The sequence below is a fragment of the Eleutherodactylus coqui genome, chromosome 1, assembly GCF_035609145.1.
Source record: "Eleutherodactylus coqui strain aEleCoq1 chromosome 1, aEleCoq1.hap1, whole genome shotgun sequence".
NCBI lineage: Eukaryota > Metazoa > Chordata > Amphibia > Anura > Eleutherodactylidae > Eleutherodactylus > Eleutherodactylus coqui.
The window spans coordinates 1332059-1354952 of record NC_089837.1 but is presented as its reverse complement, the minus strand read 5'-3'; the positions used below and the strand labels follow the sequence as shown (position 1 = coordinate 1354952).

At 50.9% G+C, this 22894-nt stretch overlaps 2 protein-coding genes across 2 annotated transcripts in view; one reads left to right on the top strand and one right to left on the bottom strand.

The window, feature by feature from the left end:
• The window catches only part of LOC136617737 (zinc finger protein 84-like), a 133177-nt gene extending 129115 nt beyond the window's left edge, over positions 1–4062 (top strand). Inside the window, exon 4 of the mRNA XM_066594280.1 lies at positions 3073–4062. Within this exon, the coding sequence (XP_066450377.1) occupies positions 3073–4058 (986 nt within the window). The 3' untranslated portion in view covers positions 4059–4062. The remainder of the gene's footprint in view (positions 1–3072) is intronic.
• The window catches only part of LOC136617429 (zinc finger protein 300-like), a 1148901-nt gene that overhangs the window by 736816 nt on the left and 389191 nt on the right, over positions 1–22894 (bottom strand). The gene's annotated exons all lie outside the window — the stretch shown is intronic.

The window sequence follows — 22894 nt, the reverse complement described above, 5'->3', positions numbered from 1 at the left end:
TTATTCAGGTAGCTGCGTCTTATTCCTTCTACAGAACTGCTGGCTGCATCCTAAATCGTGTCATGTGATGTTAATGAGCCCTATAAGTCTTATGTCTGCAGGCTTCTCTCCAGTGTGAAGGACATAACATATCTTCATTCCTGGTCAGAGAGGATTTCTTTCATACACAGTCCTGACAATAGACCACGCTGGCTCATCTGGTTATGTGCACATGCGATATGACTACACAATCTCCTGCACGGACATACATACATACATACATACATACATACCCGATGCACAATAGACCACGCTGGCTCATCTGGTTATGTGCACATGCGATATGACTGCACAATCTCCTGCACGGACATACATACATACATACATACATACATACATACATACATACATACATACCCGATGCACAATAGACCACGCTGGCTCATTTGGTTATGTGCACATATGATATGACTGCACAATCTCCTGCACGGACATACATACATACCCGATGCACAATAGACCACGCTGGCTCATCTGGTTATGTGCACATATGATATGACTGCACAATCTCCTGCACGGACATACATACATACCCGATGCACAATACACAACGCTGGCTCATCTGGTTATGTGCACATACGGTATGACTACACAATCTCCTGCACGGACATACATACATACATACATACATACATACCCAATGCACAATAGACCACGCTGGCTCATCTGGTTATGTGCACATGCGATATGACTACACAATCTGCTGCACGGACATACATACATACATACATACCCGATGCACAATAGACCACGCTGGCTCATCTGGTTATGTGCACATGCGATATGACTACACAATCTGCTGCACGGACATACATACATACATACATACATACATACATACCCGATGCACAATACACAACGCTGGCTCATCTGGTTATGTGCACATACGGTATGACTACACAATCTCCTGCACGGACATACATACATACATACATACATACATACATACCCGATGCACAATAGACCACGCTGGCTCATCTGGTTATGTGCACATGCGATATGACTACACAATCTCCTGCACGGACATACATACCCGATGCACAATAGACCAAGGTAACATGGCAGCAGTGCCTCCTTGGGCCAGCGGTCAGGGACCCCACCGCCTCAGGAGGGACAGATAATTAATGTATTTAAGAAAAATACATGTTCCTAACTTTTTAATGGAGCTGTGAGAAGTTAGTAGCTATTAAGGGTGCATGAGCGCTGAAGAATCTCTTCCTGCACTTCGCTGCGGCCGCGGCTCGCTCTGCACCGTCACACTTTATGTATCGCAGGTGCGGACTTTTATTATTTTTTGTACACATTACTATTTCTGTTCAGCGACTTCTAGTAGAACCGATCACTGGATGTGAAGGGCGCGATGATGGGAGGCAGGATGTGGCTGCAGCTCCTCTAGAGGTAGAACACTGTCCTCTTCTGAGTTGCACATCCAGCACTGTTGTGACCTAAAGCACTTGGTGGGACACGATCGGCCCCCAGTAAGGCCGTGCTAGTTAGGATCCAAGCAGTTGTTGGTTTTTAGGAGGTCAACCATCTTCTTTTTCAGGATAGGTTGTTTATATAGGCGGAGCTCGTAAATAGCCGCCACCACAAGGGACTGGATGTGATGGAACGCTATCAGTTTTTATAGAGATGGCCTCAATTACAAGAATTCTAATTCATTTATGACTATTGATGCATCAAGCTAAACCCCAAGATAAATCTGTATGATAAGGAATGTAACATCTAACATGCCAAACCAGCGCACGCCGGCGCAGAGGGATCACATAGGATTAGCTTCTCAGGACACGGGTAAACAATAGGTTGTTTAGGTACAAATGAGAACAGGGTGCTACAACCTGGGCCATTTAGTCTACTTTCAAAATCTCGAACCTTGGAATGTTCGAACCACCGAGGTCCTTCTTATTCTTTAGTACATTTTTGCAAAACTTGTTAAAGGACACAGACAGAAACCTACAAAATGGAAGGAACACTGTTATGTCTACTGCACCCCAGAAGGATCAGCAGGATCCATGGCCTTAGACTATTGCTACAGATTTACAGAATGTGGATCCACTGGACCAACCAACCAAGCTGAGACCTGTCCTGGAGAGGGCAGATGACTCCTCCAATAGAGGGACTGTAGTCAGGAATTCAGAGCAAACTCAGATATAGGGATACAGACAGAACTCAGGACAGAGAGACGGACTACATACTTGTGCACAGACAGAGGCATGACAGACGCCAAACACACAAAACTCTCACCAGCATACTCGCATGATTAAATAGATGAAATAGCTATAAAAGTATGAAGAATTAGTTTGTGGATTGGCCAAGTCACTTAAGCCACGAGCCCGCTTCAAGGATCCTCGTTGTCTCGCGGTCCCTACTCTGACGAGACAACTAACCCCAGGATACCTGCCTGCATGCAGGGCGATTGCACGATAGGGATAGCCGCATACTGGAACCTAAGGGCCTAAATAGCCATTGATGGTAAATGAACCAAGCAACACAGGTATACATGCACACATATACAGATACAGAAACAGAACTGGCAATGATGCCAGCTCAGACAGTTCAGAAGACCTTAAACAGACCCAGCACAGAGACACAGAAGATTGTACAGACAAGCAGAAACACAAGACTGCTCACACTGAAAGAGAAAAACCAGACACTGGCTAAGGAGCTGGTATATATATATGAGCACAGACCTTGGGAACTGGCTCAAACCACACTCAACCAATGTACTCAATCCCACCTGCGGAGCTGAGCTGCTGGGAAAACATGTAGAACAACAGATCCTGGCAGCAAACTCTAACAAGCATACTTTATAAGCTTCATTTCACTAAGAACTACTACAGATGTTCCTAACTGGGTTGTAGTTCCTGGCTCCAAAACGAATGGGAAATGTAAAGGAAGGACTGCTCCTTCTTGCTGTACTGACTTCTAGCTTTGACTCAATAATTGTGTGTCCAGCCTAATAGGAATGTTCTATAAATTGTCCTGCTTTGTGGTTTTGAGAAAAATCCTGAAATCCATTTTTAATCCCAACAGACAATCCCGGTGCGACCTCTGAGGGAAACCTCTTGTTATCGGTACATTATAAGGTAGAAGATGAAGATATCGTGCCGCGCTCTTCAGGAGAAAACCTCATTACCATCAATGTACCTCCAGGACTTCACGGTACAGATCCATCATATAATCCCTCTAATCATGAGGAACCTTCTGACCAATCACAGATGGTTATCCCAAGTGTGAATTGCAACGGGGGCAAAATATTTCAATGTTGTAAAAGTAGAAAACAGTCTACAAAAAGTTCAGGTGTTTTTACGGATAGAAGAATTCTCATGGTACAGAAGCCGTATTCATGTTCAGAATGTGGGAAATGGTTTACTACTAAAGCCAAACTAAAGGATCATCAGAGAATTCACACAAAAGAGAAGCCGTATTCATGTCCAGAATGTGACAAATGCTTTACAGATAAATCACATCTTGATAAACATAAGAGAAGTCACACTGGGGAAAAGCCGTATTCATGTTCAGAATGCGGGAAATGCTTTGCAAATAAATCATACCTTGTTACACATCAGAGAAGCCACACAGGCGAAAAGCCGTATTCATGTTCAGAATGTGGGAAATGTTTTGCAGAAAAGTCAAGTCTTGTTAGACATGAGATAATTCACACAAAAAAGAATGCATTTTCCTGTTCATTGTGTGAAAAATACTTTACAACTAAATCATATCTTGTTATACATGAGAGAATTCACACAGGGGAGAAACCATTTACTTGTTCAGAATGTGGGAAAGGTTTTACACAAACATCAAGTCTTGTTAGACATGTGAGAAGTCACACAGGAGAGAAGCCACATTCATGCTCAGAATGTGGGAAATGTTTTACAAATAAGTCAGATCTTGTTAAACATGAGCGAAGTCACACAGGAGAGAAGCCATTTACATGTTATGAATGTTGGAAATGTTTTACAAGCAAATCAAATCTTGGTAGGCATCAAAGAGTTCACACAGAAGAGAGACCAGTATGATGAAGGCTTTTATAAATCATACTTTGGATTTGATTAGAGAATTCACACAGAGGACATCAGATTTTGTCAGTAATGTGGGAGTGTTTGGCAGATAAATAAAATGTTGTTATACGTAATGGAACTCACACAGGAGAGAAGCCGTATTCATGCTCGGAATGTGGGAAAAAGGGTTTTTTACTAAAACAAAAGTTGGAGATCATCAGAGAATTCAGAGAGAAGAAACCGGATTCTTGTTGGAATTTGAAAAATAATTTAGGAGCAAAACCATTTCTAAGCGCTCAGTTATTCCCAGACATCAAACATCCACTAAGCTAATTTTTTGGCATGGCGTTGGCCTGCATCTACTAAACGCTGAACATTCTATGTACCTGAGGTGACCTGTGAGCGCGATCCATGGAGAAGTATTGTGGATAGAAGGAAGAGAAGATCCTGGCTTACTTCCAGAGCAGCGACCCTGAATTGTCCCCATGAGCCTTCTTATTACTGTAACCATAAACCACCTGGACTGCAGGAGAATCCAGAGGGACGGAGAACTAACAGAACCTCTGCTTTATAAGGGGGATATATTTCTATTTGGCCTTCACTCGTACAGGATGTACAGATAAAGGTGATAGAATTGATCAAACCTCCGTGTCTAGCTCTAACCAAAACAATCCCATGTGACTAAGAAGGTGCTGAATATATGAGCTCCTCAATCAGTATGGGGGGGCTCCTGTAGGCAGTTAGCCAGAATCAGTTCTTAAGAAGCTAATTCCAGAGAAAATACAGATATTCTTCACATCTCTTGGCACAAAGTCTCCAGTCTGATTTCTTACTACTTACTTTTGTCTGTAAGACCTACTCTAAACATGTGCTCTGGGTTACTTGAGGCTTTTCATACCAATTGGTGGAGATCGGTGGGCATATCCAGCAAGCCTCGTCCCCCAGGGCAGGTGTCACGGACCGGAGGATAAGAGGACCATCAGCCCGCAGGTGACATTTCTTACCCGTCTCTTCTTTCCTCCGTTGTGGTCTTGTTTTGAGGACTTTGTGGACAAGCGATGTTGCCGATCCCTCACAGGTGACTTCACGTTTCTTTCCATGTTTGTGCTGTTTACAAACTAGTTGCAAAATGTGGAGTTGGAACGTTCTGCACACTGCAGCTGTACTGGATGAGCAGTGAATGTATCCCATGAGGTCTCGGGTTGACATCTCTGGGATGTCAGTGACCACTACATTTCCAAGGTGTACTGAACTCATATACTTAGTCCATCAGCCCCCCCTGTTGGTGAAACTCTGGGTAGCTATCTGCTTTTAGTCCCTCATCTAAGTTGGTTTGGGATCCCCAAGAAGATCGGTACTCCAGCAGTTTGTGGAGGAGCCGCTGACTGTTCTTGGTTCACATGGGAAATGTCTGAGAGACAACCTTGGTGATGGAAGTCCAACACTAAGACTGGAGCTACTGTCAGAGGTATCAACATGAGGGAGACATCTGCAGACCTTACCCAATCATGCCGATACTGATGCCAGAGGCGAAAGGACCCCGGCAGGTAACCAAGTCCTTTACTACCAATGGCGCAGAACCTACAAGGGCTCTGGTAGCACAAGCTTCTGGGCAGAAGTGGGGGAGGGAAGGGAAACTTGTAATTGTCATCACTTTGGCCATTTTTCCTGTGACAGCAGAAGGGAGGGAATTAGGAAACCACCAGTGACGAGTTGCTGTTCATTTTCCTTACCTGGATGATATGAGGGGCAGTGCAAACAGTATTGCTCTAGCCTCTAATCCGCCCGTAATGGGCACACGAGCGCCTGGGGTTGGCTGGGATGTTCCCTGAGAAGTTACTTGCAAGTGATGAGCTGGGAGCAGTGCCTTCTGAACGCATGGGCCTGATGGGCCCCACAAACAGGGGCCCCATACTAATCTGTGTTTGCAATCAAGGGAAAAAAATCTCAGCGCTCCGTTAAACTATACTGGATGACACTTGGGGTCTTACTTGTTTAGGGGGGCTGGACCAATGGCACCCCTCACATCCAGGTAGATGTGGTGGTAAATGCAAGCAGAGGCTCCCATATAAATCCTATTTATTGCGACGCGTTTCGGCTCAGTCTGGAGTCTTCTTCAAGCATCAAACATATAAGAACAACATACCTCATTTTAGATGAACAGAAGAGTAGGCACGATTGGTCTGATGTTAGTCCCACCCTCGTTTAGGTGTTAACCTCCGGTGATTGGTTGGGGTTAGAGTAAGTCTGGATGGGCCTCCAATAAGAAACAGGGGACCGGCGTGACAGCGCTCGCAACCTCCGCGCAGCACAATGACGTGTAGAGAACGTCCTCATGTGATGCTGCGCGACGGTGCCGAATCACGTGATAGCGTGATGACGTATAGCTTGTCACATGATAACAATGGAATGACGTGACAGCATTCACATGTTTGTATAGAGGCGCGTGGGAAAGCGTCATGACGTGATGATGGGTGACGACGCCTCATCATGTGACAGCGTGATGATGTTTAAAGGGAGGGGGTGGAGCCTGTCAGGTGACACTGACGCATCGACGTGCGCTCCCCCGTTGTTGGTGTCTGACATTTAGCGTAATGGCATACCATCCGTGAAGTATGCCAACGCTCATATAAGGGGTGGAGCCTATCAGGTGACACTGACGCATCGACGTGCGCTCCCCCGTTGTTGGTATCTCTGACATTTAGCGTAATGGCATACCATCCGTGAAGTATGCCAACGCTCATATAAGGGGTGGAGCCTATCAGGTGACACTGACGCATCGACGTGCGCTCCCCCGTTGTTGGTATCTCTGACATTTAGCGTAATGGCATACCATCCGTGAAGTGTGCCAACGCTCATATAAGGGGTGGAGCCTGTCAGGTGACACTGACGCATCGACGTGCGCTCCCCCGTTGTTGGTATCTCTGACATTTAGCGTAATGGCATACCATCCGTGAAGTGTGCCAACGCTCATATAAGGGGTGGAGCCTATCAGGTGACACTGAGGCATCGACGTGCGCTCCCCCGTTGTTGGTATCTCTGACATTTAGCGTAACGGCATACCATCCGTGAAGTGTGCCAACGCTCATATAAGGGGTGGAGCCTATCAGGTGACACTGACGCATCGACGTGTGCTCCCCCGTTGTTGGTATCTCTGACATTTAGCGTAACGGCATACCATCCGTGAAGTATGCCAACGCTCATATAAGGGGTGGAGCCTATCAGGTGACACTGACGCATCGACGTGCGCTCCCCCGTTGTTGGTATCTCTGACATTTAGCGTAATGGCATACCATCCGTGAAGTGTGCCAACGCTCATATAAGGGGTGGAGCCTATCAGGTGACACTGAGGCATCGACGTGCGCTCCCCCGTTGTTGGTATCTCTGACATTTAGCGTAATGGCATACCATCCGTGAAGTATGCCAACGCTCATATAAGGGGTGGAGCCTATCAGGTGACACTGACGCATCGACGTGCGCTCCCCCGTTGTTGGTGTCTCTGACATTTAGCGTAATGGCATACCATCCGTGAAGTGTGCCAACGCTCATATAAGGGGTGGAGCCTATCAGGTGACACTGACGCATCGACGTGCGCTCCCCCGTTGTTGGTATCTCTGACATTTAGCGTAATGGCATACCATCCGTGAAGTATGCCAACGCTCATATAAGGGGTGGAGCCTATCAGGTGACACTGAGGCATCGACGTGCGCTCCCCCGTTGTTGGTATCTCTGACATTTAGCGTAACGGCATACCATCCGTGAAGTATGCCAACGCTCATATAAGGGGTGGAGCCTATCAGGTGACACTGAGGCATCGACGTGCGCTCCCCCGTTGTTGGTGTCTCTGACATTTAGTGTAATGGCATACCATCCGTGAAGTGTGCCAACGCTCATATAAGGGGTGGAGCCTATCAGGTGACACTGAGGCATCGACGTGCGCTCCCCCGTTGTTGGTGTCTCTGACATTTAGCGTAATGGCATACCATCCGTGAAGTGTGCCAACGCTCATATAAGGGGTGGAGCCTATCAGGTGACACTGACGCATCGACGTGCGCTCCCCCGTTGTTGGTGTCTCTGACATTTAGCGTAATGGCATACCATCCGTGAAGTGTGCCAACGCTCATATAAGGGGTGGAGCCTATCAGGTGACACTGACGCATCGACGTGCGCTCTCCCGTTGTTGGTGTCTCTGACATTTAGCGTAACGGCATACCATCCGTGAAGTATGCCAACGCTCATATAAGGGGTGGAGCCTATCAGGTGACACTGACGCATCGACGTGCGCTCCCCCGTTGTTGGTGTCTGACATTTAGCGTAATGGCATACCATCCGTGAAGTGTGCCAACGCTCATATAAGGGGTGGAGCCTATCAGGTGACACTGACGCATCGACGTGCGCTCCCCCGTTATTGGTGTCTCTGACATTTAGCGTAATGGCATACCATCCGTGAAGTGTGCCAACGCTCATATAAGGGGTGGAGCCTATCAGGTGACACTGACGCATCGACGTGTGCTCCCCCGTTGTTGGTGTCTGACATTTAGCGTAATGGCATACCATCCGTGAAGTATGCCAACGCTCATATAAGGGGTGGAGCCTATCAGGTGACACTGACGCATCGACGTGCGCTCTCCCGTTGTTGGTGTCTCTGACATTTAGCGTAACGGCATACCATCCGTGAAGTATGCCAACGCTCATATAAGGGGTGGAGCCTATCAGGTGACACTGACGCATCGACGTGCGCTCCCCCGTTGTTGGTGTCTGACATTTAGCGTAATGGCATACCATCCGTGAAGTGTGCCAACGCTCATATAAGGGGTGGAGCCTATCAGGTGACACTGACGCATCGACGTGCGCTCCCCCGTTATTGGTGTCTCTGACATTTAGCGTAATGGCATACCATCCGTGAAGTGTGCCAACGCTCATATAAGGGGTGGAGCCTATCAGGTGACACTGACGCATCGACGTGTGCTCCCCCGTTGTTGGTGTCTGACATTTAGCGTAATGGCATACCATCCGTGAAGTATGCCAACGCTCATATAAGGGGTGGAGCCTATCAGGTGACACTGACGCATCGACGTGCGCTCTCCCGTTGTTGGTGTCTCTGACATTTAGCGTAATGGCATACCATCCGTGAAGTATGCCAACGCTCATATAAGGGGTGGAGCCTATCAGGTGACACTGACGCATCGACGTGCGCTCCCCCGTTGTTGGTGTCTGACATTTAGCGTAATGGCATACCATCCGTGAAGTGTGCCAACGCTCATATAAGGGGTGGAGCCTATCAGGTGACACTGAGGCATCGACGTGCGCTCCCCCGTTGTTGGTGTCTCTGACATTTAGTGTAATGGCATACCATCCGTGAAGTGTGCCAACGCTCATATAAGGGGTGGAGCCTATCAGGTGACACTGAGGCATCGACGTGCGCTCCCCCGTTGTTGGTATCTCTGACATTTAGCGTAATGGCATACCATCCGTGAAGTGTGCCAACGCTCATATAAGGGGTGGAGCCTGTCAGGTGACACTGAGGCATCGACGTGCGCTCCCCCGTTGTTGGTATCTCTGACATTTAGCGTAATGGCATACCATCCGTGAAGTGTGCCAACGCTCATATAAGGGGTGGAGCCTATCAGGTGACACTGAGGCATCGACGTGCGCTCCCCCGTTGTTGGTATCTCTGACATTTAGCGTAACGGCATACCATCCGTGAAGTGTGCCAACGCTCATATAAGGGGTGGAGCCTATCAGGTGACACTGACGCATCGACGTGCGCTCCCCCGTTGTTGGTATCTCTGACATTTAGCGTAATGGCATACCATCCGTGAAGTGTGCCAACGCTCATATAAGGGGTGGAGCCTATCAGGTGACACTGACGCATCGACGTGCGCTCCCCCGTTGTTGGTGTCTCTGACATTTAGTGTAATGGCATACCATCCGTGAAGTGTGCCAACGCTCATATAAGGGGTGGAGCCTATCAGGTGACACTGACGCATCGACGTGCGCTCCCCCGTTGTTGGTGTCTCTGACATTTAGCGTAATGGCATACCATCCGTGAAGTGTGCCAACGCTCATATAAGGGGTGGAGCCTATCAGGTGACACTGACGCATCGACGTGCGCTCCCCCGTTGTTGGTGTCTCTGACATTTAGCGTAATGGCATACCATCCGTGAAGTATGCCAACGCTCATATAAGGGGTGGAGCCTATCAGGTGACACTGACGCATCGACGTGCGCTCCCCCGTTGTTGGTGTCTCTGACATTTAGCGTAATGGCATACCATCCGTGAAGTATGCCAACGCTCATATAAGGGGTGGAGCCTATCAGGTGACACTGACGCATCGACGTGCGCTCCCCCGTTGTTGGTATCTCTGACATTTAGCGTAATGGCATACCATCCGTGAAGTGTGCCAACGCTCATATAAGGGGTGGAGCCTATCAGGTGACACTGACGCATCGACGTGCGCTCCCCCGTTGTTGGTGTCTGACATTTAGCGTAATGGCATACCATCCGTGAAGTGTGCCAACGCTCATATAAGGGGTGGAGCCTATCAGGTGACACTGACGCATCGACGTGTGCTCCCCCGTTGTTGGTGTCTCTGACATTTAGCGTAATGGCATACCATCCGTGAAGTGTGCCAACGCTCATATAAGGGGTGGAGCCTATCAGGTGACACTGACGCATCGACGTGCGCTCCCCCGTTGTTGGTGTCTGACATTTAGCGTAATGGCATACCATCCGTGAAGTGTGCCAACGCTCATATAAGGGGTGGAGCCTATCAGGTGACACTGACGCATCGACGTGCGCTCCCCCGTTGTTGGTGTCTCTGACATTTAGCGTAATGGCATACCATCCGTGAAGTGTGCCAACGCTCATATAAGGGGTGGAGCCTATCAGGTGACACTGAGGCATCGACGTGCGCTCCCCCGTTGTTGGTGTCTCTGACATTTAGCGTAATGGCATACCATCCGTGAAGTGTGCCAACGCTCATATAAGGGGTGGAGCCTATCAGGTGACACTGACGCATCGACGTGCGCTCCCCCGTTGTTGGTGTCTGACATTTAGTGTAATGGCATACCATCCGTGAAGTGTGCCAACGCTCATATAAGGGGTGGAGCCTATCAGGTGACACTGAGGCATCGACGTGCGCTCCCCCGTTGTTGGTGTCTCTGACATTTAGCGTAATGGCATACCATCCGTGAAGTGTGCCAACGCTCATATAAGGGGTGGAGCCTATCAGGTGACACTGACGCATCGACGTGCGCTCCCCCGTTGTTGGTGTCTCTGACATTTAGCGTAATGGCATACCATCCGTGAAGTATGCCAACGCTCATATAAGGGGTGGAGCCTATCAGGTGACACTGACGCATCGACGTGCGCTCCCCCGTTGTTGGTGTCTCTGACATTTAGTGTAATGGCATACCATCCGTGAAGTGTGCCAACGCTCATATAAGGGGTGGAGCCTATCAGGTGACACTGAGGCATCGACGTGCGCTCCCCCGTTGTTGGTGTCTCTGACATTTAGTGTAATGGCATACCATCCGTGAAGTGTGCCAACGCTCATATAAGGGGTGGAGCCTGTCAGGTGACACTGACGCATCGACGTGCGCTCCCCCGTTGTTGGTATCTCTGACATTTAGCGTAATGGCATACCATCCGTGAAGTATGCCAACGCTCATATAAGGGGTGGAGCCTATCAGGTGACACTGACGCATCGACGTGCGCTCCCCCGTTGTTGGTATCTCTGACATTTAGCGTAACGGCATACCATCCGTGAAGTGTGCCAACGCTCATATAAGGGGTGGAGCCTATCAGGTGACACTGACGCATCGACGTGCGCTCCCCCGTTGTTGGTGTCTCTGACATTTAGCGTAATGGCATACCATCCGTGAAGTATGCCAACGCTCATATAAGGGGTGGAGCCTATCAGGTGACACTGACGCATCGACGTGCGCTCCCCCGTTGTTGGTATCTCTGACATTTAGCGTAATGGCATACCATCCGTGAAGTGTGCCAACGCTCATATAAGGGGTGGAGCCTGTCAGGTGACACTGACGCATCGACGTGCGCTCCCCCGTTGTTGGTGTCTCTGACATTTAGCGTAATGGCATACCATCCGTGAAGTGTGCCAACGCTCATATAAGGGGTGGAGCCTATCAGGTGACACTGACGCATCGACGTGCGCTCCCCCGTTGTTGGTATCTCTGACATTTAGCGTAATGGCATACCATCCGTGAAGTGTGCCAACGCTCATATAAGGGGTGGAGCCTATCAGGTGACACTGAGGCATCGACGTGCGCTCCCCCGTTGTTGGTATCTCTGACATTTAGCGTAATGGCATACCATCCGTGAAGTGTGCCAACGCTCATATAAGGGGTGGAGCCTATCAGGTGACACTGAGGCATCGACGTGCGCTCCCCCGTTGTTGGTATCTCTGACATTTAGCGTAATGGCATACCATCCGTGAAGTGTGCCAACGCTCATATAAGGGGTGGAGCCTGTCAGGTGACACTGAGGCATCGACGTGCGCTCCCCCGTTGTTGGTATCTCTGACATTTAGCGTAATGGCATACCATCCGTGAAGTGTGCCAACGCTCATATAAGGGGTGGAGCCTATCAGGTGACACTGAGGCATCGACGTGCGCTCCCCCGTTGTTGGTGTCTGACATTTAGCGTAATGGCATACCATCCGTGAAGTATGCCAACGCTCATATAAGGGGTGGAGCCTATCAGGTGACACTGACGCATCGACGTGCGCTCCCCCGTTGTTGGTATCACTGACATTTAGCGTAATGGCATACCATCCGTGAAGTGTGCCAACGCTCATATAAGGGGTGGAGCCTATCAGGTGACACTGACGCATCGACGTGCGCTCCCCCGTTGTTGGTGTCTCTGACATTTAGCGTAATGGCATACCATCCGTGAAGTGTGCCAACGCTCATATAAGGGGTGGAGCCTATCAGGTGACACTGACGCATCGACGTGCGCTCCCCCGTTGTTGGTGTCTGACATTTAGCGTAATGGCATACCATCCGTGAAGTGTGCCAACGCTCATATAAGGGGTGGAGCCTATCAGGTGACACTGACGCATCGACGTGCGCTCCCCCGTTGTTGGTGTCTGACATTTAGCGTAATGGCATACCATCCGTGAAGTGTGCCAACGCTCATATAAGGGGTGGAGCCTATCAGGTGACACTGACGCATCGACGTGCGCTCCCCCGTTGTTGGTGTCTCTGACATTTAGCGTAACGGCATACCATCCGTGAAGTGTGCCAACGCTCATATAAGGGGTGGAGCCTATCAGGTGACACGGGCGCATCGACGTGCGCTCCCCCGTTGTTGGTATCTCTGACATTTAGCGTAATGGCATACCATCCGTGAAGTATGCCAACGCTCATATAAGGGGTGGAGCCTATCAGGTGACACTGAGGCATCGACGTGCGCTCCCCCGTTGTTGGTATCTCTGACATTTAGCGTAATGGCATACCATCCGTGAAGTGTGCCAACGCTCATATAAGGGGTGGAGCCTATCAGGTGACACTGACGCATCGACGTGCGCTCCCCCGTTGTTGGTGTCTCTGACATTTAGCGTAATGGCATACCATCCGTGAAGTATGCCAACGCTCATATAAGGGGTGGAGCCTATCAGGTGACACTGACGCATCGACGTGCGCTCCCCCGTTGTTGGTGTCTGACATTTAGCGTAATGGCATACCATCCGTGAAGTGTGCCAACGCTCATATAAGGGGTGGAGCCTATCAGGTGACACTGAGGCATCGACGTGCGCTCCCCCGTTGTTGGTATCTCTGACATTTAGCGTAATGGCATACCATCCGTGAAGTGTGCCAACGCTCATATAAGGGGTGGAGCCTATCAGGTGACACTGAGGCATCGACGTGCGCTCCCCCGTTGTTGGTGTCTGACATTTAGCGTAATGGCATACCATCCGTGAAGTGTGCCAACGCTCATATAAGGGGTGGAGCCTATCAGGTGACACTGACGCATCGACGTGCGCTCCCCCGTTGTTGGTGTCTGACATTTAGCGTAATGGCATACCATCCGTGAAGTGTGCCAACGCTCATATAAGGGGTGGAGCCTATCAGGTGACACTGAGGCATCGACGTGCGCTCCCCCGTTGTTGGTGTCTCTGACATTTAGCGTAACGGCATACCATCCGTGAAGTATGCCAACGCTCATATAAGGGGTGGAGCCTATCAGGTGACACTGAGGCATCGACGTGCGCTCCCCCGTTGTTGGTGTCTCTGACATTTAGCGTAATGGCATACCATCCGTGAAGTGTGCCAACGCTCATATAAGGGGTGGAGCCTATCAGGTGACACTGACGCATCGACGTGCGCTCCCCCGTTGTTGGTGTCTCTGACATTTAGCGTAATGGCATACCATCCGTGAAGTATGCCAACGCTCATATAAGGGGTGGAGCCTATCAGGTGACACTGACGCATCGACGTGCGCTCCCCCGTTGTTGGTGTCTGACATTTAGCGTAACGGCATACCATCCGTGAAGTATGCCAACGCTCATATAAGGGGTGGAGCCTATCAGGTGACACTGACGCATCGACGTGCGCTCCCCCGTTGTTGGTGTCTGACATTTAGCGTAATGGCATACCATCCGTGAAGTATGCCAACGCTCATATAAGGGGTGGAGCCTATCAGGTGACACTGACGCATCGACGTGCGCTCCCCCGTTGTTGGTGTCTGACATTTAGCGTAATGGCATACCATCCGTGAAGTGTGCCAACGCTCATATAAGGGGTGGAGCCTGTCAGGTGACACTGACGCATCGACGTGCGCTCCCCCGTTGTTGGTATCTCTGACATTTAGCGTAATGGCATACCATCCGTGAAGTGTGCCAACGCTCATATAAGGGGTGGAGCCTATCAGGTGACACTGAGGCATCGACGTGCGCTCCCCCGTTGTTGGTGTCTCTGACATTTAGCGTAACGGCATACCATCCGTGAAGTGTGCCAACGCTCATATAAGGGGTGGAGCCTATCAGGTGACACTGACGCATCGACGTGCGCTCCCCCGTTGTTGGTGTCTGACATTTAGCGTAATGGCATACCATCCGTGAAGTGTGCCAACGCTCATATAAGGGGTGGAGCCTATCAGGTGACACTGACGCATCGACGTGCGCTCCCCCGTTGTTGGTGTCTCTGACATTTAGCGTAATGGCATACCATCCGTGAAGTGTGCCAACGCTCATATAAGGGGTGGAGCCTATCAGGTGACACTGAGGCATCGACGTGCGCTCCCCCGTTGTTGGTGTCTGACATTTAGCGTAATGGCATACCATCCGTGAAGTATGCCAACGCTCATATAAGGGGTGGAGCCTATCAGGTGACACTGACGCATCGACGTGCGCTCCCCCGTTGTTGGTGTCTCTGACATTTAGCGTAATGGCATACCATCCGTGAAGTGTGCCAACGCTCATATAAGGGGTGGAGCCTATCAGGTGACACTGAGGCATCGACGTGCGCTCCCCCGTTGTTGGTATCTCTGACATTTAGCGTAATGGCATACCATCCGTGAAGTGTGCCAACGCTCATATAAGGGGTGGAGCCTATCAGGTGACACTGACGCATCGACGTGCGCTCCCCCGTTGTTGGTATCTCTGACATTTAGCGTAATGGCATACCATCCGTGAAGTGTGCCAACGCTCATATAAGGGGTGGAGCCTATCAGGTGACACTGACGCATCGACGTGCGCTCCCCCGTTGTTGGTGTCTCTGACATTTAGCGTAATGGCATACCATCCGTGAAGTATGCCAACGCTCATATAAGGGGTGGAGCCTATCAGGTGACACTGACGCATCGACGTGCGCTCCCCCGTTGTTGGTATCTCTGACATTTAGCGTAATGGCATACCATCCGTGAAGTATGCCAACGCTCATATAAGGGGTGGAGCCTATCAGGTGACACTGACGCATCGACGTGCGCTCCCCCGTTGTTGGTGTCTCTGACATTTAGTGTAATGGCATACCATCCGTGAAGTATGCCAACGCTCATATAAGGGGTGGAGCCTATCAGGTGACACTGACGCATCGACGTGCGCTCCCCCGTTGTTGGTATCTCTGACATTTAGCGTAATGGCATACCATCCGTGAAGTGTGCCAACGCTCATATAAGGGGTGGAGCCTATCAGGTGACACTGACGCATCGACGTGCGCTCCCCCGTTGTTGGTGTCTCTGACATTTAGCGTAATGGCATACCATCCGTGAAGTGTGCCAACGCTCATATAAGGGGTGGAGCCTATCAGGTGACACTGAGGCATCGACGTGCGCTCCCCCGTTGTTGGTGTCTGACATTTAGCGTAATGGCATACCATCCGTGAAGTGTGCCAACGCTCATATAAGGGGTGGAGCCTATCAGGTGACACTGACGCATCGACGTGCGCTCCCCCGTTGTTGGTATCTCTGACATTTAGCGTAATGGCATACCATCCGTGAAGTGTGCCAACGCTCATATAAGGGGTGGAGCCTATCAGGTGACACTGAGGCATCGACGTGCGCTCCCCCGTTGTTGGTGTCTGACATTTAGCGTAATGGCATACCATCCGTGAAGTGTGCCAACGCTCATATAAGGGGTGGAGCCTATCAGGTGACACTGACGCATCGACGTGCGCTCCCCCGTTGTTGGTGTCTCTGACATTTAGCGTAATGGCATACCATCCGTGAAGTATGCCAACGCTCATATAAGGGGTGGAGCCTATCAGGTGACACTGACGCATCGACGTGCGCTCCCCCGTTGTTGGTGTCTGACATTTAGCGTAATGGCATACCATCCGTGAAGTATGCCAACGCTCATATAAGGGGTGGAGCCTATCAGGTGACACTGAGGCATCGACGTGCGCTCCCCCGTTGTTGGTGTCTGACATTTAGCGTAATGGCATACCATCCGTGAAGTGTGCCAACGCTCATATAAGGGGTGGAGCCTATCAGGTGACACTGAGGCATCGACGTGCGCTCCCCCGTTGTTGGTATCGCTGACATTTAGCGTAACGGCATACCATCCGTGAAGTGTGCCAACGCTCATATAAGGGGTGGAGCCTATCAGGTGACACTGACGCATCGACGTGCGCTCCCCCGTTGTTGGTGTCTGACATTTAGCGTAATGGCATACCATCCGTGAAGTGTGCCAACGCTCATATAAGGGGTGGAGCCTATCAGGTGACACTGACGCATCGACGTGCGCTCCCCCGTTGTTGGTATCTCTGACATTTAGTGTAATGGCATACCATCCGTGAAGTGTGCCAACGCTCATATAAGGGGTGGAGCCTATCAGGTGACACTGACGCATCGACGTGCGCTCCCCCGTTGTTGGTGTCTCTGACATTTAGCGTAATGGCATACCATCCGTGAAGTGTGCCAACGCTCATATAAGGGGTGGAGCCTGTCAGGTGACACTGACGCATCGACGTGCGCTCCCCCGTTGTTGGTGTCTGACATTTAGCGTAATGGCATACCATCCGTGAAGTGTGCCAACGCTCATATAAGGGGTGGAGCCTGTCAGGTGACACTGACGCATCGACGTGCGCTCCCCCGTTGTTGGTGTCTCTGACATTTAGCGTAATGGCATACCATCCGTGAAGTATGCCAACGCTCATATAAGGGGTGGAGCCTATCAGGTGACACTGAGGCATCGACATGCGCTCCCCCGTTGTTGGTGTCTCTGACATTTAGCGTAATGGCATACCATCCGTGAAGTGTGCCAACGCTCATATAAGGGGTGGAGCCTATCAGGTGACACTGACGCATCGACGTGCGCTCCCCCGTTGTTGGTGTCTGACATTTAGCGTAATGGCATACCATCCGTGAAGTGTGCCAACGCTCATATAAGGGGTGGAGCCTATCAGGTGACACTGACGCATCGACGTGCGCTCCCCCGTTGTTGGTATCTCTGACATTTAGCGTAATGGCATACCATCCGTGAAGTGTGCCAACGCTCATATAAGGGGTGGAGCCTATCAGGTGACACTGACGCATCGACGTGCGCTCCCCCGTTGTTGGTGTCTGACATTTAGCGTAATGGCATACCATCCGTGAAGTGTGCCAACGCTCATATAAGGGGTGGAGCCTATCAGGTGACACTGACGCATCGACGTGCGCTCCCCCGTTGTTGGTGTCTCTGACATTTAGCGTAATGGCATACCATCCGTGAAGTATGCCAACGCTCATATAAGGGGTGGAGCCTATCAGGTGACACTGACGCATCGACGTGCGCTCCCCCGTTGTTGGTGTCTGACATTTAGCGTAATGGCATACCATCCGTGAAGTGTGCCAACGCTCATATAAGGGGTGGAGCCTGTCAGGTGACACTGACGCATCGACGTGCGCTCCCCCGTTGTTGGTATCTCTGACATTTAGCGTAATGGCATACCATCCGTGAAGTGTGCCAACGCTCATATAAGGGGTGGAGCCTATCAGGTGACACTGACGCATCGACGTGCACTCCCCCGTTGTTGGTATCTCTGACATTTAGCGTAACGGCATACCATCCGTGAAGTATGCCAACGCTCATATAAGGGGTGGAGCCTATCAGGTGACACTGACGCATCGACGTGCGCTCCCCCGTTGTTGGTATCTCTGACATTTAGCGTAATGGCATACCATCCGTGAAGTGTGCCAACGCTCATATAAGGGGTGGAGCCTATCAGGTGACACTGAGGCATCGACGTGCGCTCCCCCGTTGTTGGTATCTCTGACATTTAGCGTAATGGCATACCATCCGTGAAGTGTGCCAACGCTCATATAAGGGGTGGAGCCTATCAGGTGACACTGAGGCATCGACGTGCGCTCCCCCGTTGTTGGTGTCTCTGACATTTAGCGTAATGGCATACCATCCGTGAAGTGTGCCAACGCTCATATAAGGGGTGGAGCCTATCAGGTGACACTGACGCATCGACGTGCGCTCCCCCGTTGTTGGTGTCTCTGACATTTAGCGTAATGGCATACCATCCGTGAAGTGTGCCAACGCTCATATAAGGGGTGGAGCCTATCAGGTGACACTGACGCATCGACGTGCGCTCCCCCGTTGTTGGTATCTCTGACATTTAGTGTAATGGCATACCATCCGTGAAGTGTGCCAACGCTCATATAAGGGGTGGAGCCTATCAGGTGACACTGACGCATCGACGTGCGCTCCCCCGTTGTTGGTGTCTCTGACATTTAGCGTAATGGCATACCATCCGTGAAGTATGCCAACGCTCATATAAGGGGTGGAGCCTATCAGGTGACACTGACGCATCGACGTGCGCTCCCCCGTTGTTGGTATCTCTGACATTTAGCGTAATGGCATACCATCCGTGAAGTGTGCCAACGCTCATATAAGGGGTGGAGCCTATCAGGTGACACTGACGCATCGACGTGCGCTCCCCCGTTGTTGGTGTCTCTGACATTTAGCGTAATGGCATACCATCCGTGAAGTGTGCCAACGCTCATATAAGGGGTGGAGCCTATCAGGTGACACTGAGGCATCGACGTGCGCTCCCCCGTTGTTGGTATCTCTGACATTTAGCGTAATGGCATACCATCCGTGAAGTGTGCCAACGCTCATATAAGGGGTGGAGCCTATCAGGTGACACTGACGCATCGACGTGCGCTCCCCCGTTGTTGGTATCTCTGACATTTAGCGTAATGGCATACCATCCGTGAAGTGTGCCAACGCTCATATAAGGGGTGGAGCCTATCAGGTGACACTGAGGCATCGACGTGCGCTCCCCCGTTGTTGGTGTCTGACATTTAGCGTAATGGCATACCATCCGTGAAGTGTGCCAACGCTCATATAAGGGGTGGAGCCTATCAGGTGACACTGACGCATCGACGTGCGCTCCCCCGTTGTTGGTATCGCTGACATTGAGTGTAATGGCATACCATCCGTGAAGTGTGCCAACGCTCATATAAGGGGTGGAGCCTATCAGGTGACACTGAGGCATCGACGTGCGCTCCCCCGTTGTTGGTGTCTGACATTTAGCGTAATGGCATACCATCCGTGAAGTGTGCCAACGCTCATATAAGGGGTGGAGCCTATCAGGTGACACTGACGCATCGACGTGCGCTCCCCCGTTGTTGGTATCTCTGACATTTAGCGTAATGGCATACCATCCGTGAAGTGTGCCAACGCTCATATAAGGGGTGGAGCCTATCAGGTGACACTGACGCATCGACGTGCGCTCCCCCGTTGTTGGTGTCTCTGACATTTAGCGTAATGGCATACCATCCGTGAAGTGTGCCAACGCTCATATAAGGGGTGGAGCCTATCAGGTGACACTGACGCATCGACGTGCGCTCCCCCGTTATTGGTGTCTCTGACATTTAGCGTAATGGCATACCATCCGTGAAGTGTGCCAACGCTCATATAAGGGGTGGAGCCTATCAGGTGACACTGACGCATCGACGTGCGCTCCCCCGTTGTTGGTGTCTGACATTTAGCGTAATGGCATACCATCCGTGAAGTATGCCAACGCTCATATAAGGGGTGGAGCCTATCAGGTGACACTGACGCATCGACGTGCGCTCCCCCGTTGTTGGTGTCTGACATTTAGCGTAATGGCATACCATCCGTGAAGTGTGCCAACGCTCATATAAGGGGTGGAGCCTATCAGGTGACACTGACGCATCGACGTGCGCTCCCCCGTTGTTGGTGTCTCTGACATTTAGCGTAATGGCATACCATCCGTGAAGTGTGCCAACGCTCATATAAGGGGTGGAGCCTATCAGGTGACACTGACGCATCGACGTGCGCTCCCCCGTTGTTGGTGTCTGACATTTAGCGTAATGGCATACCATCCGTGAAGTGTGCCAACGCTCATATAAGGGGTGGAGCCTATCAGGTGACACTGACGCATCGACGTGCGCTCCCCCGTTGTTGGTGTCTGACATTTAGCGTAATGGCATACCATCCGTGAAGTATGCCAACGCTCATATAAGGGGTGGAGCCTATCAGGTGACACTGACGCATCGACGTGCGCTCCCCCGTTGTTGGTGTCTCTGACATTTAGCGTAATGGCATACCATCCGTGAAGTGTGCCAACGCTCATATAAGGGGTGGAGCCTATCAGGTGACACTGACGCATCGACGTGCGCTCCCCCGTTGTTGGTGTCTCTGACATTTAGCGTAATGGCATACCATCCGTGAAGTATGCCAACGCTCATATAAGGGGTGGAGCCTATCAGGTGACACTGACGCATCGACGTGCGCTCCCCCGTTGTTGGTGTCTCTGACATTTAGCGTAACGGCATACCATCCGTGAAGTATGCCAACGCTCATATAAGGGGTGGAGCCTATCAGGTGACACTGACGCATCGACGTGCGCTCCCCCGTTGTTGGTATCTCTGACATTTAGCGTAATGGCATACCATCCGTGAAGTGTGCCAACGCTCATATAAGGGGTGGAGCCTATCAGGTGACACTGACGCATCGACGTGCGCTCCCCCGTTGTTGGTGTCTGACATTTAGCGTAATGGCATACCATCCGTGAAGTATGCCAACGCTCATATAAGGGGTGGAGCCTATCAGGTGACACTGAGGCATCGACGTGCGCTCCCCCGTTGTTGGTGTCTCTGACATTTAGCGTAATGGCATACCATCCGTGAAGTGTGCCAACGCTCATATAAGGGGTGGAGCCTATCAGGTGACACTGACGCATCGACGTGCGCTCCCCCGTTGTTGGTATCTCTGACATTTAGCGTAACGGCATACCATCCGTGAAGTGTGCCAACGCTCATATAAGGGGTGGAGCCTATCAGGTGACACTGACGCATCGACGTGCGCTCCCCCGTTGTTGGTGTCTCTGACATTTAGTGTAATGGCATACCATCCGTGAAGTGTGCCAACGCTCATATAAGGGGTGGAGCCTATCAGGTGACACTGACGCATCGACGTGCGCTCCCCCGTTGTTGGTGTCTCTGACATTTAGCGTAATGGCATACCATCCGTGAAGTATGCCAACGCTCATATAAGGGGTGGAGCCTATCAGGTGACACTGACGCATCGACGTGCGCTCCCCCGTTGTTGGTGTCTGACATTTAGCGTAATGGCATACCATCCGTGAAGTGTGCCAACGCTCATATAAGGGGTGGAGCCTATCAGGTGACACTGAGGCATCGACGTGCGCTCCCCCGTTGTTGGTGTCTGACATTTAGTGTAATGGCATACCATCCGTGAAGTGTGCCAACGCTCATATAAGGGGTGGAGCCTATCAGGTGACACTGACGCATCGACGTGCGCTCCCCCGTTGTTGGTATCTCTGACATTTAGCGTAATGGCATACCATCCGTGAAGTATGCCAACGCTCATATAAGGGGTGGAGCCTATCAGGTGACACTGACGCATCGACGTGCGCTCCCCCGTTGTTGGTGTCTGACATTTAGCGTAACGGCATACCATCCGTGAAGTGTGCCAACGCTCATATAAGGGGTGGAGCCTATCAGGTGACACTGACGCATCGACGTGCGCTCCCCCGTTGTTGGTGTCTGACATTTAGCGTAATGGCATACCATCCGTGAAGTGTGCCAACGCTCATATAAGGGGTGGAGCCTATCAGGTGACACTGACGCATCGACGTGCGCTCCCCCGTTGTTGGTATCTCTGACATTTAGCGTAATGGCATACCATCCGTGAAGTATGCCAACGCTCATATAAGGGGTGGAGCCTATCAGGTGACACTGAGGCATCGACGTGCGCTCCCCCGTTGTTGGTATCTCTGACATTTAGCGTAATGGCATACCATCCGTGAAGTGTGCCAACGCTCATATAAGGGGTGGAGCCTATCAGGTGACACTGAGGCATCGACGTGCGCTCCCCCGTTGTTGGTATCTCTGACATTTAGCGTAATGGCATA